The sequence below is a fragment of the Microplitis mediator genome, chromosome 5 (genome assembly GCF_029852145.1).
Source record: "Microplitis mediator isolate UGA2020A chromosome 5, iyMicMedi2.1, whole genome shotgun sequence".
NCBI classification, from domain to species: domain Eukaryota; kingdom Metazoa; phylum Arthropoda; class Insecta; order Hymenoptera; family Braconidae; genus Microplitis; species Microplitis mediator.
This window is the reverse complement of record NC_079973.1, coordinates 27,518,368-27,530,548: the sequence shown is the minus strand read 5'-3', so window position 1 is coordinate 27,530,548 and position 12,181 is coordinate 27,518,368. Positions and strand designations below refer to the sequence as shown.

At 28.2% G+C, this 12,181-nt stretch overlaps 3 protein-coding genes across 4 annotated transcripts; 1 reads left to right on the top strand and 2 right to left on the bottom strand.

The window, feature by feature from the left end:
* Positions 1 to 78: 78 nt before the first annotated feature.
* LOC130668869 (tRNA methyltransferase 10 homolog A) lies at positions 79 to 2,289 on the top strand. The gene is made up of 6 exons (XM_057471372.1): positions 79 to 228; positions 302 to 486; positions 553 to 862; positions 938 to 1,084; positions 1,164 to 1,269; positions 1,353 to 2,289. The coding sequence occupies exons 2-6, from the start codon at positions 326 to 328 to the stop codon at positions 1,505 to 1,507; spliced, it is 879 nt and encodes a 292-aa protein (XP_057327355.1). The 5' UTR covers positions 79 to 228; positions 302 to 325; the 3' UTR covers positions 1,508 to 2,289.
* Positions 1,551 to 5,484, bottom strand: LOC130668868 (reticulophagy regulator 3-like). The gene is made up of 6 exons (XM_057471371.1): positions 4,544 to 5,484; positions 3,618 to 3,752; positions 3,444 to 3,543; positions 3,216 to 3,366; positions 2,986 to 3,117; positions 1,551 to 2,888 (listed from the first exon to the last, which is right to left on the bottom strand). The coding sequence occupies exons 1-6, from the start codon at positions 4,783 to 4,785 to the stop codon at positions 2,602 to 2,604; spliced, it is 1,047 nt and encodes a 348-aa protein (XP_057327354.1). The 5' UTR covers positions 4,786 to 5,484; the 3' UTR covers positions 1,551 to 2,601.
* A 2,616-nt stretch (positions 5,485 to 8,100) lies between these two features.
* LOC130668863 (integrin beta-PS) lies at positions 8,101 to 12,020 on the bottom strand. 2 transcript variants are annotated; one of them, XM_057471360.1, is made up of 6 exons: positions 11,748 to 12,020; positions 10,768 to 10,943; positions 9,120 to 10,694; positions 8,839 to 9,039; positions 8,256 to 8,756; positions 8,101 to 8,184 (listed from the first exon to the last, which is right to left on the bottom strand). In XM_057471360.1, exons 2-6 carry the CDS (start codon positions 10,939 to 10,941, stop codon positions 8,119 to 8,121), a joined length of 2,517 nt encoding a protein of 838 aa, XP_057327343.1. In that variant the 5' UTR covers positions 10,942 to 10,943; positions 11,748 to 12,020; the 3' UTR covers positions 8,101 to 8,118. The 2 variants fall into 2 exon arrangements, with proteins under 2 accessions (XP_057327343.1, XP_057327344.1); XM_057471361.1 differs by lacking the exon at positions 11,748 to 12,020 and adding an exon at positions 11,075 to 11,210.
* Between the last annotated feature and the right edge of the window lie 161 nt (positions 12,021 to 12,181).

Below are 12,181 nucleotides of genomic sequence, written 5' to 3'. Positions count from 1 at the left end.
ATTCATTTGCAGGTTAAGAGGATGTTGATAAATAAGATCTCTGTAAAAAAAATTAAATAGGTACAATATGTGTTGATGATTATTGATTTTGATTAATGTCATTGATGAACATGACACCAAACAGAGCATGCATTAACACGTGTTGTATTTATTTATTTTAAATTTTTTATAACTCAAAATTATATCTTTAGTGGAATAAATTTTTGAAATATAAAAAAAAAATAACACGTAAGTTATATATACATTTAAATTATTCAAAAATAATAAATTTGTTTTTTTGCTCATAAAAAAAATTTTACAGGTTAATTTAAAAAATAAACTGAAAATGACAACAGATTCATCAGACAATCAGATAGCAACAACGCCTAATTTAAATTTAATTAATAAAAATTCAAATAATGATACTGACACAAGTAATTTAAGTAAAAGGCAGCTCAAAAAAATAAGGAAAAGAGAGAAATGGCTCGCACAAAAACCAGAAAAAAGGTATGTCATTTTGTACAATAGATAAATATAATATTTTAATTAAATATTTATTGTTGTAATTAATAGACGTAAAGAGCGATTAAAAACAAAAGAGAAACGGGCTTTTGCTCGGGCAAATAACATAGATCTTGGACCTTCAAGAAAAGAATTAAAAAAAAGTACCATGGAAAATAGCACTTGTCGATTAACAATTACTATCGACATGTCATTCGATGATTTAATGATTGACAAAGATATTGCTAAACTTGTAAAGCAAATACTGAGATGTTACACTCTGAATAGGCGAGCACTTGCACCAGTACAATTTTCATTGACAAGCTTTAATAACAAGTCGAAAGAACAAATGGAGAAACACAACGGCTATCAACATTGGGATGTTAGTAGACAGTACACATAATTAGATAGTATAGTATAGTTATTATTTATTTATTTATACTACTTTTTTTTTTAGGTTAAATTTTATGGAGAATCATACTCAAAGGTATACAGTGATAAAAAAATAATTTACCTTAGCAGTGAATCGGAAAATATTATTGATAACTTAGACGAAGATTGTGTGTATGTAATCGGTGGTTTAGTAGATCATAATTGCCACAAGGTAGTTATAACTTTTTAATTGATAGTTTATATATTTTTTAAATTATAATAAATTCATGTTTATTATCATATAACTATAGGGTCTATGCCATAAACTTGCTGTTGAATCGGGTATTCAACATGCTCGATTACCACTAGATAAATTTTTAAAAATGAAAGCTAGAAAAGTTCTCACTATAGATCATGGTAAATTATTTTATTTATTCTTAATTTTAATATTAATTACTATCAAACATGTTATTAATTTTTTTTTTTATTAATTATTGCAGTCTTTGAAATTTTATTGAGAATGACAGAGGGGAAAACGTGGCAGGAAACATTTCTTCAAGTATTACCAATGCGAAAGAATGCCGAACTGGTGTCGGAAGCCGAGGAAGAAATGGATTCATCAAATGAAAGTAATGAATGTCAGACTGATGTTTGAAAATTGTACATAATATATAAAAATAATAATAATAATAATGATCTAAGATGATAAAAATTTATTTCGTTTTTTCATTTTTTTTAAAATTTACATTAATGAATTTTAAAAAGGGGTACAATCCGATGATACTTTTATTAAACACGCCCACACATGCGTGTATATACATATTTTTTAAATTCTCATTTTAATAATTACACAAAGTGTAGAAATATAATTTTCAAGCATACGAATCACTGTTAATCTATTACATTAAGCACTTATTTATTATTATTATTGTTGTGTTGTTAAATTAACATGATTTTTAAATTTCGAGAATAGGCCAATCTCACTCATAATATCTATCTTACTTTATTTTTACAGTAATAAATAAATATTAGTAATACATACAATTTCTGTAAATTCTCTCTGTAATCTAGTTATTAGTATACATTTTTTTTTCTTTTTATCAATCTCTTACTAAGTATCCAGTGTTAAAGCTTTAAAAAATTAAAATTCACAAGAATCGTTAAAATATAATACAAATGAGATAAAATAATTCTATTAAATATGTTGTAAAATGATATTTGATGTACATGGTTTCTATTGCTGATTTAAAAAACTGCGTTTAAATTTATTTAAGTGAACAGAGTTTTCGGTAAAGAGATAAAATTCATAGATTCTCTTAAAGTCCTGCTCAAAAGATAACGTATGTTTATGTATATATATAATACATATATACAGTGTGATATGAATTTTTAGTGAATTGTTGAGAAAAATATAGAAGAAAAAAAATAAAATAAAAACAGTAAAATTACTTTCGACACTTTTTTTTTTTTTAGTTTTTTCTTTTATTTTATAAATCTAATTGATTTGTTGTTTTTTTTATTTTATTTATATTTTACAGCACCATGTTGTTATTTTCATAATAAATATTACCAAAGTCAACACCCCACATATGACTTATGGAAGGTACATATTATGTACTATTAAAAAATGATAAAATAAAGTTAAATATTTAAAAGATAAAAGTACCGTCAGTCATTGTTTTCTGTGTACAACACATACAATTATTTTTTATACATACTGTAGTATAAATGTTTTTTTTTCTTTTAAATTTATAGATTACTATCATTGTTAATTTCATGACTGTCGATAACTTCAAACTCGCTTTCGTCACTATCCCCGTCACTATCACTAGATAAATCTTTGGATTTAAGTTCAAGTTCTTCTTCATCTTCCTCAGATGAAGAAATTCTTTCAAAATGTCTACTTTGAATTTTCAATCCATCTACGTCAGTTTCACCACCACTCAACTCTAGCTCCGAAAGCTCAAGTCCATCAGTGCTGCCATCATCATGAGATGGCATTTTTAGTCCAAGAAGTTCATCGTCATTAAATGGATCTTAACAAATTAATATAATAAATAGATTAGTTTAATAAGGTAAAATAATTTTGTTTTGCATATATAATTTATAAATAAGTACATATTTGTAACATACCTATTGGTTGATCGAATGATGCGCCACTGGGTGGCGTTGGAGAATGGTCACCGGTCTCTCCCGCTCTATTTAAAACTTGTAAGTTATCCTCCGTAACAACCGGCAAAAAATCATCAATTTCACTTTCCCATTCTTTTATTTTACATAAAAAAAAAAAATAAAAATATGTAAATTTTTTATTATTAATAATAACGACAATATTTTTTCTAAAGAATAATAAAATTATTTACCTTTAGATGAAAATATCTTTTTTGGTATTCTTAGGAACAAAGCAGGTCCCAATAAAATGCTCATACAAATGGTGTAAGTTAGAAGAACACCATTTACTGCACCACCGATAAGCCATAGCACGATTGATGCAATACAAACTCCAATACAAAACTAATTATTCAATAAATAACATTATTTACAGTTTATATTGATGAAAAATATAAATAAATTGTAAATAAAATAATTACCACTCCTGGCTGATTTTTTCTCAGCAGCATTAAATTTTCAAAGCCCACTTTAGCTTTGCTAATTATTTTACCAATACATTCTGCGTGTGGCGTCGACGATCTTTAAATTAAATTTAAAAAATTTTATATAGAAAATAAGTATTTAATAATTATTTAAAAAAATTAAAAACATACATAGTGGAGTCAGATAATGATTTGTTATCCTGTCCTTTCTCTACTTGTGCTTCTAGAGTACTATAGCAGAGAACGAGGACCAATGCAGCACTGCTGGCTGCCGCAAACCCACGAATCTCCAATACCACAATACCCCTGAAAAAAAAAAAAAAAAAAAATTAAAAATAAGACAAAGACATTTCGACAAACAACAACTTAAGATTCATACAATAACAGGAGTTTTTAATAAAAATACATAAATATGTATTTATAAAACAATGACTGTACTGGTTATTTGTTTCATCAGATGGTCATTCATTTAAGAATACATACTTCTAAGTATAAAAATATTTCACAACATTGTGTAAATAAATAAAATTACGTTTTATCAATGTGTGAATACCGGGAAAAGTATTGATAAAAAAAAAAGAATTATGATCAATATAAGATGAAAAAAAAAAAAAAAGTTTTGATATCGAAAAATTACTGACGTAATTATAAATATAAGGTATTATTGTGATTGATGTTTAACGTATTCAAGGTCACGAGCAATTATATATATGTATATATCAACTAACTAGAAAGAAATATCAAAGTGAAAAAGAAAATAAAAAATATACTTGTATAAATGTGCACATTAAATAAGAATCACGTGATTATTCACGTATGTCTAAGTTTTAGCTTGTTGACACACAACACACTTATAATAATATACATATTTATATACATCATGCGCAAAAGATAGCAAAAGATAGCATAACAAGGTTTAGTTAATAATTATTTGTTAAAATTTATAATTATTTTATTAATATACGATAATGTGATTATAATTAAGTATGTAAATACCGATAATTAACATTAATTTTTTACAATTAATAAAAATTATCAACTATGCGCTGACATTATTTACACCAATTATAATAATAATAATTAAGAAGTTAACTCACCAAAATAAAATGTTAAAGACAAGGACAACAGAAATGCTGTTGAATGAATTTTCCCACAATAGTATACTCTCTATTATGCTAAAAAATTTTTCCGATGTTTCTAAATCACCAGGAGGTAATTTTTTTGTTGTTTGTTGCTCATGATGATGAGGATGAACAGATGATTTATTATCGACCAGATGTTCAGCTGTCCCTTTCATCCTCCGAAAATACCATCCAACTGTCTTCGATAATTTTTCCATATTTTTCGGATTATATATTTATAAATAACAAAATAATTCTATATATACATATATATATATATATATTTAAAAAAAATACTACAATATCACGTTATTGTCACTTGGCATGTTATTTTCGAAAGACGCACATTAACCCCTACGACTATTTCTGTCGCTTAACAAACTTTATTTTCCCAATTCTCGTATCTCGTCACCGCTAACTGCGTTGTTTGTGAGGCAAGATGAATAGAGAACACCCTCGCTCAATACAGACTACAGGCAACTCAAATAAATCCCTCTCTCTTTTTTTTTATTTCTTTCTCTCTCTTTCTCTTGATTACTTTCGTTATATACCTGCTGCCACGAGGTACTAACTATTTTTTTTATTATTTAAATAATTTATATATATTGAGCTTAACCCCTTTGTTAGCTGTGATATATTTAAATTTTCACTTGTACAAAATTTTCTTTGTCTAAAAAAAATTAAAGTTACCACACACGATGAGTAATATGATCCACATAGATTTAAATAAATCTAGTAGTTATATTGCACACTAAATTAAATAAATTTAAATAATAAATAATAAAATGACACTTGGTTTAAGTTTTAAAAAGTTTTTCTCTAAACTGCGTAAGTTATTATCAGTATATTTATCGAGGAAATTGCGATGTGTTTAATGTGTAAAACTGAAACGCTGAAACGACTTTTGTATGTTGTGTGGGTTGTGTGTACCAGTGTACCATGTGGTTACCCCACTACTGTATACTGCAATACTGGTTTTACTTCTGCCTCTACTCACTTCTACTTGCTTCTACTGATCGTCGTTGTGTCGTCACTGCCAGTACTTGGGCTATTTTTCCCCCTCTTACTTATTCGCTCTCTTTCTCTTTCTCTCTCTTTTTTCTCTCTTTTGTGTTTCAAAAACAACCCTATCAATAATTTATATTTTTCTTTTTATTAACGATAACTCTCTTTGACAATCGTTATAAAAAATATAAAAATTTATCATGTGTAAAATAACTCATATCTTAAAATATAAATAAACAAATTTTATTATTATTGTTATTAATAAAAAAGAGTTTACTTTTAAATTATAAAAGTACTTGGAAAAATAATAATAATAATAAATTAAGACAGTACTTACTGAACGTCATACTTTTAATGCTCTTTTAATGTATATACCTATATATAGATATTAGTGTATATTGTAGACAATATGAATATGAACTAAACGGCGTGATTCTCTTTCGCAAAGTATAAGTATATAATAAAGTGCATAAACCTCCGTCTACAATTCCCACCTTGTGATCTTTGCTACTTTTATACACAAAACATGTGACACATATTATTATTATTATTTTGATTCTTAATATAAATTACATTCAATTTAATACTCTTACTATATCGATTATACCTACAGATTAAATGTATGAATGAATCTTGCGTCATTATTTCTTATTATTGTTATATTTGTTTATTTATAAACATATATGTAGTATTATCAAAAAGCATGTTCTCCCTCATTGCTGCCTTAATTAATCATTAAATGATATGATAGTACACGAGACGTAAATGTCAGGCGATTAAATATACATATATATAGAGAACGTATTTTTAATATAAGCTAATGAATTGTATATGTACATAGTATAAATATTTTTCATCAATTCATTGATAGGTTGTTAAAACTTATTTGGCTATTGCTCCAATTTTTGGCATTAGGTCATCTTACTAAATCGCTTTATGGCCTTTCACTTTACCTTGACCTCAATCCAAACTTATATTTCCCTCTCTGTTTAATTATTATTTTTTTTTTTTAATCTCAACTATATTATAAATTAATTAATGAGATGTTGATAAAGATCACTGTTAATTAAAAATGTATTTTGCTTAATTAACTACTAAGCCTAATTGTAATGACAAAGATAATTCAATTGTTAAAAATTTATTTATTACACATTTTTGACATGCACGCACTCTTAAACATTTTAGATAATTATTCAGTCATTTCATATTTATCATACAATACTTTTTTTTCTTTTTTAAATTAATAAAACAACGTATGGTACTTTGAATGGTCATCAAGTTCCTTTAAATAGATATCTTGGCTTCCGCTACGAATACTCGCAACAATTACATATAGTACATTAGAAAAAAAAAAAAAAAAGAAAAAAGAAACCAACGATATATTTTTTTCAACTGTGCTGAATCATCTTTTTCGTACAAAAACAACATATTTATTATGTATTTTTTCAATCTCTTTAATTATAAATTATTTTAAGTAATATACAGATTTATATATTTTATAATTTCATCATAACTTTAATTAATATTTTAGCTGTATAATTGCAACAAAATAAATTTATATATATATGTATGTATGTATACGTATCAATAGATGAGGTTTTATAAAACAGTTAACGATATGTCGGCACAGAGAATTACGTTATTGAATATGTGTTATATAGTTAAGATCGTTGTATAAATATTGAAAATAAAATAAAATAATAATTAATAAACTTACAATTAATAATTCAATAAAATATATAAAAATAAATTTTAAAAAATGCAATTCACTATGGCAATTCAATACAAAATTGTGTACATTATTATTATTATTATTTTTTTTTTTTTTTTGCTAAGTATTATTATTATTGTTAGTCATACTTATAAAAAAATTAAGTAATTTAATAATTGTAATTAAAAATAAAAAAAGATAAAGAAATTCGATAAAAAGTCACTTTGGCCTTGTTTATAAAATTTAATCATACACTGGGAGACAGATTTTTGAATTTCAACAAATAAATTTTTAAAAAGTTACTTTCCATAATTAAAATAATTTCAAATGCTAAGTATAATTGTAATGAGTGTTTAAAATTCATAAATATTTTAGATTATTACAGCATCATTACTTATTTGATCACTCTATATGTATATAGAAAAGGCACTTTAATAGAAATAAAAAGAAAAAATTAAAATCACGTTTAAATAATCCAATAGGGGGCTATTTAATTACATTATTTGTCCGCTAATATTTAAAAAAAAAAGATTAAAATGATAAAAATAAATAAAAAGACAAGTTAGATATTTTACTGGACGTTCTCTTTACATGTTGTCATTATTCACACCCGCTTTCGTCGTAGTCTAACTAGTATATTATATGGCAGTAATTTATATTGCAATAACACGACGAATAATAGAAAATAAAATTTTAAATATTTACCGATTTTTTTTTTTATACTAATGTAATAAACTAAAAAAATGAATAATTTAAAAAAAAATTATTCTTTTACATAAAGTTGGAAGTAACAAGTTTTGTTTAAAAAAATTTTCAAGTTGGTCGTTAAATTTTTTTACTTGCCGGCATAAGTAGGATTTTTAAATGTGGATGTTGCTTGTTTGTAAATTGGATTTTCTCCCTATAAAAAAATATATATTTATAGATAATTAAAATTATTAAGATTTAATAGTAATAACTAAAATAAATTACCGTATCCCATTTAGCCATCATTCGTTCTTTTTCGAATTTCGCAAACTCTCTTCGATCGTGAATTGTCGTTAAAAGTTTCCAGAGTAATAAAAATGCTAAACCAATAAGAACGATAGCAGCTATTACTCCAAGTACTATTCCCAGGACGTAAACCGGAGAAGGACATTCTCGTTCAGCTTGAGCTTTCACTTTCAGACAATTTTGTCCATCATAATAGTATACAAAATTGTATTTACAATCGTACTCATCCGTTCCGTAACACGGGACTTCATCATTGTCTACATCGACTATTACAGCTTCCACAGGCTCAGGTACAAACTCTGTGCAAACTCTAGCACACTCTTCCTCAGTTAAATTTCCAGTTTTGTACATTTGACACTGAACACAAGGCTTTAATTCTTCACAACGACTTGGACAAGTTGGACATTTGTTACAGTGTTTACCAGAGTATCGTATATTACCCTCCTCGTGGCATACACATTCACCACAAACACAGTCACCCTGTTAATACAATACATACATATAACATATAACATAATAATAATAATAAAGACAAGGTTTGTATAAATTTATTAGTACTTACATGACCAGAACATAAAAGGCCGTTGATAGTACCTGGAGCGATACAGGTATCATTGGAAGATCGACATTTACAGCTTGGACCAGTCCAACCTGCATTACAAACACACTGTCCACATTGGCATGTACCGTGATTCGAACAAAGATGTCCTTCATCACGATCACATGAGAAGTTATCGCACTCACAAAAATGACCTGAAATAATCTGAGAAAAAAAAAAAATAATAATAATAATAATAATGATAATGATTAATAAAATAATAAAATAATAAATGAATGAATTACTTCTTCAGGATTTTCACGTTCTTCGCATTCACATTGACCGCATGCACATGTCCCACGGCCGGAACAGTCTACCAGAGATGTATTGTCCGGTCGACAGGATTGGAAATTACGATCAAATCCAGTTATTTCCTGGTGTGAACTGCATTCACAATGTTTGCCGAAGAATCCATCATAGCATTCACAAACACCGCATTTCAATGTGCCTACACCATTACATTCTGGTGATTTAGGCTCGTACATTGGACCCTCATGTTCACATTCACAATCACAAAGCATTTCTAAATTAACAGTCAACGTTTCATTTATTCCAACGGGATATATATCGAATTTTTGTTTCCATTCAGAGCGATTTGTAGGGCAACTTGTTACCTCTATTTCCGCTATGAATTCAACTTTTGTTCCGACCTTTAATCCATCACATTTTGACGTTTCTATTGGAGGTCCGTCATTTAAACAACTCGAAAGATATCTAACTTTAATAACACTACTAGCAGTATCTTTCATTTCAACAGAACTTGATATTTTATCATACTGTTCTCTTATCAATTCAACAATATTACTCGAGTCATTGGAAAGTTTACCAGCAAATGAACCCTCAACATGTTTTGTTAATCTTTTATAGACACTTATCTGTTCCTCAGTAACTGCCCAAATAATATTTATAGCATTTTGTTTAACTTTTAAATTAACTTGAGATATACTGGGATAGTCTTGTACTGATGAATGAGTATAAAGTCCAGTATGGTCAAGATGGCATAGACCGTCATTTGGCCGTATAATACCACCTAATTTTCCATCACCGGCATAGTGGAATCCAGCGTCTGTTGAAAATACCAACAGCCTTCGAGCTTTTTCACGCCAACCAATTTCACTTCTACACACAATAGCCTGCATGATAGCATCAAAACCACCCTCAGGAGCATCTAAATTACCAGACACGGATGCGTTACTCACCAAGCTGGCAAATGCACTCGTATCAGTTGACAATCTCATAACATTTTTGTAACCATAAGGTGCCGCACATCCATCGCATGGCTCAATAAGTGCTTTCGGCAATGTACTGACATATGGCATAACAACTTTATCAACAAAACTACCAAATCCTAAACGGAAGTTACTTGTTATTTTACTCATACTCTCAACAAGAAGCTGTCCTAAATCCGATAATTTTTGTTTATCATCTTCCATAGATTTACTCAAGTCCATAAGATAATAAAGATCAACAGGATAATCTTCAGCTTGTGAATAAGCAAAGGACATTCTGTGTGCTTCATTTATTCGAAGTTTTAGATTAACTTCTTGAGGCCATATTTGAACAGCTTCTTGTCTACTTGAGCTGCTGCTACTGCTACTCCAAGATGATGAACTGCTTGATGATGATGACGATGAAGAGGAAGAGATCGATGAACCAATTAAACCAGAGTTTTCACCACCAGCAATAAATCCACCCTTGGTTAAATTACGATACCTTACCATACTAAATACATTATCAGGATTCCATGTAAATTCTTCCGGACATATTGCAAATATTTTAGTATTTATATTTGGTAAAAAGCAACGTTTTTCATTGAATTTCTGTAAAACAAACAAGTTAACAAACAGGCATACATAAAATAATAATAGTTTTAAGGAAATAAGTGAGACTTACTGGAGCTGCACACCAAGCACAATGAGGCGTTTGTATGCAGTCATGACAAGTTTGTTTGCTAATACATGGATTCATTCCTGTCAATCTTTCAGGCGGAGGAAGAGTAGCTGCGATTTCAGTGATACATATCGCCAAAGATACAGCAATCACTGTCTTGTATATTATATCCATCATTACTGCAATAAATAATTATATTTTATTGTTTTAATTTAAAAAAACAAAAAACATTATATACACATAATAATATATCCTCATATGTGTCCGATAATATAAATTAAAATTAAAACGGGACAGCAGCGCGACATACTTATGTTTACTGAGTCAAATCTATTATTAAGACACTGACTCAGTACTTGGCAGAGTAATATTTAACACACAAGATGATGCTTTCCTTGCATTAAGAATCATACATTAATATTATTATTATTACTAATTTATATATATATATATATTTCTTTTTTTTATGAATAACAATTGTTAATATTTTATAAGCATAATTTGTGTACAGAACAAATAAAATATTTTCATTTTTTCTTTTTCGATATGAAATGAATTAATAAACAGTTGCAGCAAAGCAGCAAAAAGTATTTATTAACACGGTGTTGAATTTCTGACAGAGAAAAAAGTTAAACTAAAGTGTGAGAAGTTTAGGTGCGGTTAAAACCAGCTCTCCCACGCTTCCTTCCGACCGATGTTCCCCACATTACTCAACACCCTCACAGTAATCAAACAAATTAAAACGAAATGAATTAAAAAAATTAAAAATAAAAAAAAACTGTCCTTTTATGGTTCGATTTTGATGATATCTCAAATGAACTGAAAAAATAAGGAAAAAGGAAACACCCCTGTGACACTAGTTGCTATTCCAAGTATTGTGGTGTTGTCATAATTTATATGATGATAAATCGAATAAAATAAAATATTTAAATAATAATTTTTGGATATTTATTGGTAGTGATTGGAACTAAATAAATGCTTACTTTTTAAAATTATATCTTGTATTCCGTATTGTTGTTGACTTTATAGAGCATTACAAATATATCTATCGTATTATTTTTTTCTTATTAACTGGATTACCATAAAAGGTAACCCTTACAATTCCGAGGAACTAGCTTCCTAAACTTGTATCACACACAATCCACTACACACCACAGCTTGGATCACTCTCATGAACTTTCAGATCAACTGAGATCAACAACTCCAACAAACTCTTGCTTACTCTTGCTGTCTTGCTTTCTTGCTGGTTGCTGCTGCTGCGCTACGCTACAACTTATTTTCTTTCTTCTCTCTCTCTCTCTCCTTGCCACTTTGCCGCTTTCAGACCCACTATTCTCTCTGCTATTCTGCTGAGTGCAAGTGATACTGTAGCGCTCTGTAAATGTGTAAATTACAAGAGAGACCAGACTATCTGTCA

Bases quoted from the DNA above. Each gene is read 5' to 3' on its own strand.
- LOC130668869 (XM_057471372.1), top strand. From the start codon at position 326: ATGACAACAGATTCATCAGACAATCAGATAGCAACAACGCCTAATTTA. The intron at 487-552 runs GTATGTCATTTT...TGTAATTAATAG, and splicing joins GCACAAAAACCAGAAAAAAG to ACGTAAAGAGCGATTAAAAA. The intron at 1,085-1,163 runs GTAGTTATAACT...ATATAACTATAG, and splicing joins TAGATCATAATTGCCACAAG to GGTCTATGCCATAAACTTGC.
- LOC130668868 (XM_057471371.1), bottom strand. From the start codon at position 4,785: ATGGAAAAATTATCGAAGACAGTTGGATGGTATTTTCGGAGGATGAAA. The intron at 3,753-4,543 runs GTGAGTTAACTT...TTTTTTTTTCAG, and splicing joins GTCTTTAACATTTTATTTTG to GGGTATTGTGGTATTGGAGA. The intron at 3,367-3,443 runs GTAATTATTTTA...TTGAATAATTAG, and splicing joins GAAAAAATCAGCCAGGAGTG to TTTTGTATTGGAGTTTGTAT.
- LOC130668863 (XM_057471360.1), bottom strand. From the start codon at position 10,941: ATGATGGATATAATATACAAGACAGTGATTGCTGTATCTTTGGCGATA. The intron at 8,757-8,838 runs GTAAGTACTAAT...TTGTATTAACAG, and splicing joins GCCTTTTATGTTCTGGTCAT to GGTGACTGTGTTTGTGGTGA. The intron at 8,185-8,255 runs GTAATTTATTTT...ATTTTTTTATAG, and splicing joins TGATGGCTAAATGGGATACG to GGAGAAAATCCAATTTACAA.